Source organism: Gracilinanus agilis, unplaced genomic scaffold (genome assembly GCF_016433145.1).
Source record: "Gracilinanus agilis isolate LMUSP501 unplaced genomic scaffold, AgileGrace unplaced_scaffold46510, whole genome shotgun sequence".
Classification (NCBI taxonomy): Eukaryota; Metazoa; Chordata; class Mammalia; order Didelphimorphia; family Didelphidae; genus Gracilinanus; species Gracilinanus agilis.
In genome coordinates, this window is record NW_025380812.1 from 1 (window position 1) to 3,606 (window position 3,606).

Below are 3,606 nucleotides of genomic sequence, written 5' to 3' on the forward strand. Positions count from 1 at the left end.
ATTTACACCTTGTCTTCTGGCTGTAGATCTGTATTTAAGATCGCATTTCATAGACTTCTTGACTATTTTAAGGATGGATTTTTCTGCAGAGGAAATCACAGCCATTTCATCACACCTCATCATTCAAGACTGCACCCATCAAGTCAGCTAAGATTTTGGACTCCATTGGGAGCAATCTCTTAGTCTCCAAAAATCCATCCTTACACAATGGGGAGGGGAACAAACTGAAACATTTAGAATCAACAAGGCAGTGGGGTCTGAACAGGCTTAAAATTCACCTCCAGACTCCTTGAGGTCCTTTCCCCTCCCCAAATGCCATTATACATCTTGATTCCTTTGTCCATACCTCTGGTCATCACTTTGGTCATACTGACCATTTCTCTGTGGTGCCCCACAATAATTACAGATTTCTTGACTAGTGTTATGGACTGACTTATAATTTACCCCATTGTAATCACTAATCCTGTTGTAGGATCTATTGTTGTTGTTGTTGTTGTTGTTATTATTATTATTATTATTGTTGTTGTTGTTATTATTATTGTTGTTGTTATTATTTCTACAGCTTCTGTTTCTCTTTCTACAACTCATAGCTACACGAGTTTATTTCCCACAAAAAGAACATGCCATTCGTTGCTTCATGGTTTCCTTTAAAGGAGCTATGACTTCTGTCTATCTTTTAGCTCTTTCTTTTATTTCTTTTTGTAATTCAGCTTTTTCCTTCTTTAAGTTCTCTTCTAATTTAGTTTTTTCCTTTCTTAATGTCTCCAGCTTCTCTTTTTCAGCTTTCTCTCTATTTCATCTTTCACAGCCCTCAAAGACATATGCTGCTGTCCTCATTAGCTTTTGGGCCCATCTGGGCAATTCTTTTTTTTTTTTTTTTTTTTTTTTTTTATGGCCATTTTGTTTCTATTTGCTTCTATAGTTACAAATAGTACTTTCATAACTTACAAAAGAATGGCAAATTCAATGTAGCTTTAACCTTGAAATATACTCTTAACATCCTCATAATCTGATATTTTACAGATTACAACATGAAAAGAGATTTTTTTTTAACCACCTCTCATTTTACTGAACTAATATGAAAAATAACTCAATAATGCACAAGAGTTTCAAGGCTCTGCAAGATACTTTCTGGAGAAATACAAAGTGAAGGTTTCAGAACATTGTGAAATGTCTAAGAATCATCTTCCATGTCCACATCCTGTTGCAATTTGAGCACCATTTTTTCTTCCAATTGTTTTCCTTTACCTGCAAGAGGTGCCCGAATAAGGTGGATGTTTTGTTTGACTTCGTTGATGGCCTGAACTTTCTGTAGTTCTTTGCTCTTCTTTAACCTGTTCATTATAAATTTAGCTTGACGTTTTTGTTTGATCTCTTCTACTCTCTTCATGGCATCAACTGTTTTATTCCATAGTTCTCTCTGATATTTAACAGGTTCATTTCTACGTTTTTCAAATTCAAATGAATTATCCACTGTAAGTTCTTTACCAGCTGCCTTTCTAAAGGCTTTAGTCCATCTGACCTTCCGAGGATTGCGCTTCTTTTTAAAGTTTTTATGGCATTTAGACTTGCAAAATCTGAAAACCTTACAGTCATTGCGGACAAACATCATGCCGTGTCCCGGGTACACCGGCCCGGAACAGAAATAACACTTCTCGATACGCATCTTGAAGTCGGGCAGCCACCTTTCCTCCATCTGGGCAATTCTTATTCAAATAGTCCTTAATATCTCAGGAATAATACTTTACAAAATGAATCCTTATTAAGTCTGGCATCTCTCCCCCTGGAAATATCTGTGCCAAGATACCAAGACCCTAGTTCATCTGTCATAGAACTGAGATGGTCTCTCATTTTCTCCCTGTCTGAAGTCATCAAATTTAGTCCAATTACTTGACCAATTACTTGGCCAACGTACTGCATCATCATTTTGAGACCTGTTCACAAGGGAAAGGATCATATTCTTTTCACCATCCGTTAACAGATGGCCAAGTAATTCTGTAATGTCTATCCCTTCGTGGTTGCCCAAAATGTAATCATTAAAATTTGGAGACTGGCCATAAATTAATATTTTACTAATCAAAGGTAGTAGGGGAAAAATAAAGATGGAAAAATAAGAGCAAGAAATATAAAGGTACTTACCTTATTGTTTCATTTAGTTGACTATTCTGTGGCCTTCATAAGGGCCATAAGCAGGTCTCATTAGCAACAAATACAGAAGAGAAGAGGCTCAAATTTGCTCTTCCCTCAGTTCCTCAAATTTGTTCTCCTCCCACTAACTCTCACACATGACATCTCCAGAGCCAGCTGTGCTTTCTAATTTGCCTGTGCTGGAGGTAGCTGGGTAGTTCAGTGGATTGAGAGCCAGGCCTAGAGATGGGAGGTCCTAGGTTCAAATCTGGCCTCAGACACTTCCCAGCTATGTGACCCCGGGCAAGTTATTTAACCCCCACTGCCTATAAAAAATATTAAGAATAATTTGCCTGTGTCACCAAGGGGGGATGTGCAGAGGAAGCAGCCCCCTGTCTCATGATATTCTTGACTCCATTGTTGGCTTTTTCCTGCTGCCATTCTAGCCTCGTGACCTAAGCTATCCAGTGATTTCCCTCACGTAGTCCTTGCTTCCAGTTCCCATGCTAGGTATATGTAGTAGAAAGAGGGGAAGGCAAATTTTCTTCTCACAATCTCCCATTTGATTCTTTGGGAAACCAGCATGTTAAATCTCGTCACTTGAGTGTTCTAGGAGATTTAACATGATATGTCTCCCCCAATGAATTGTTCTTCATATGGAGCCTATGTATGTAAAGATTCTCTTACTAGAGGTAGCTCCAGGAACAGAGGGTCTTGGGCATGACAACAGCTCATGTGAGACAATAGGAGAGAGCTGTAAATTCTCTTCACACTCATAAATGTCCAACCTTCCCAGAAGTTTAGAGAGAATTTGATGTACAGTTGGGTAACTGAAAGGGTATGGTGCCCATAGTCAGAAGCAGTCGGGATTTTATCTAATCACTGCATGAACCCGAAAAGCATCATATGCTTGATCATAATGGTTGGAACCTCTGTGGAAAGAAATTTCTTAAAGTTGAAACAAGCACATGCTTATCCCAGGGGGAAAATAGCTTCTTAACAAAACTCCCAAGTCTTTATTTTTTGAGGTCACATTTGTTGGGCCTCAGTGGGAACCTCCAAGGGGTTTTTGAACCACTAAATGGGAAAGGCTGCAAGAGGACTAAGAGTGAAGGAGTCTATGCACTTCCTTCCAAAAAGATGATAGACTCAATTTCCTGTATGGGACACATTTTCAGATATGGAAAATTTTTAAAATCCCTTACCTTTTGTCTTAGAACCAATAATGCAGAATAGTGGGAAAGTTTAGGCAGTGGGGTTAAGTGACTTGCCCAGGGGTTCCATAGCTAGAAAGTTTCATGAGGCCAGATTTGAATTCAGGATCTGACATCTCGACCTGGTTCTTTATACACTGAACTACCCAGATACGCTCTAATGTCTTTCATTTTTTAAAATGTTGTTTATTATAAGGATTCTATTTTTATTTTAGTGTTCAGTGACAGTTAAGGACATATATAAATATATATGTCTAGATGAGTA

At 38.3% G+C, this 3,606-nt stretch overlaps 1 protein-coding gene across 1 annotated transcript; it reads right to left on the minus strand.

Moving 5' to 3' along the window:
• Positions 1-934: 934 nt before the first annotated feature.
• Positions 935-1,685, minus strand: LOC123255434 (probable ribosome biogenesis protein RLP24). Its single transcript, XM_044684227.1, has one exon. The coding sequence runs from the start codon at positions 1,664-1,666 to the stop codon at positions 1,175-1,177; it is 492 nt and encodes a 163-aa protein (XP_044540162.1). The 5' UTR covers positions 1,667-1,685; the 3' UTR covers positions 935-1,174.
• Between the last annotated feature and the right edge of the window lie 1,921 nt (positions 1,686-3,606).

Excerpts from the sequence above, each read along its gene's own strand:
- LOC123255434 (XM_044684227.1), bottom strand. The coding sequence starts at position 1,666 with ATGCGTATCGAGAAGTGTTATTTCTGTTCCGGGCCGGTGTACCCGGGA.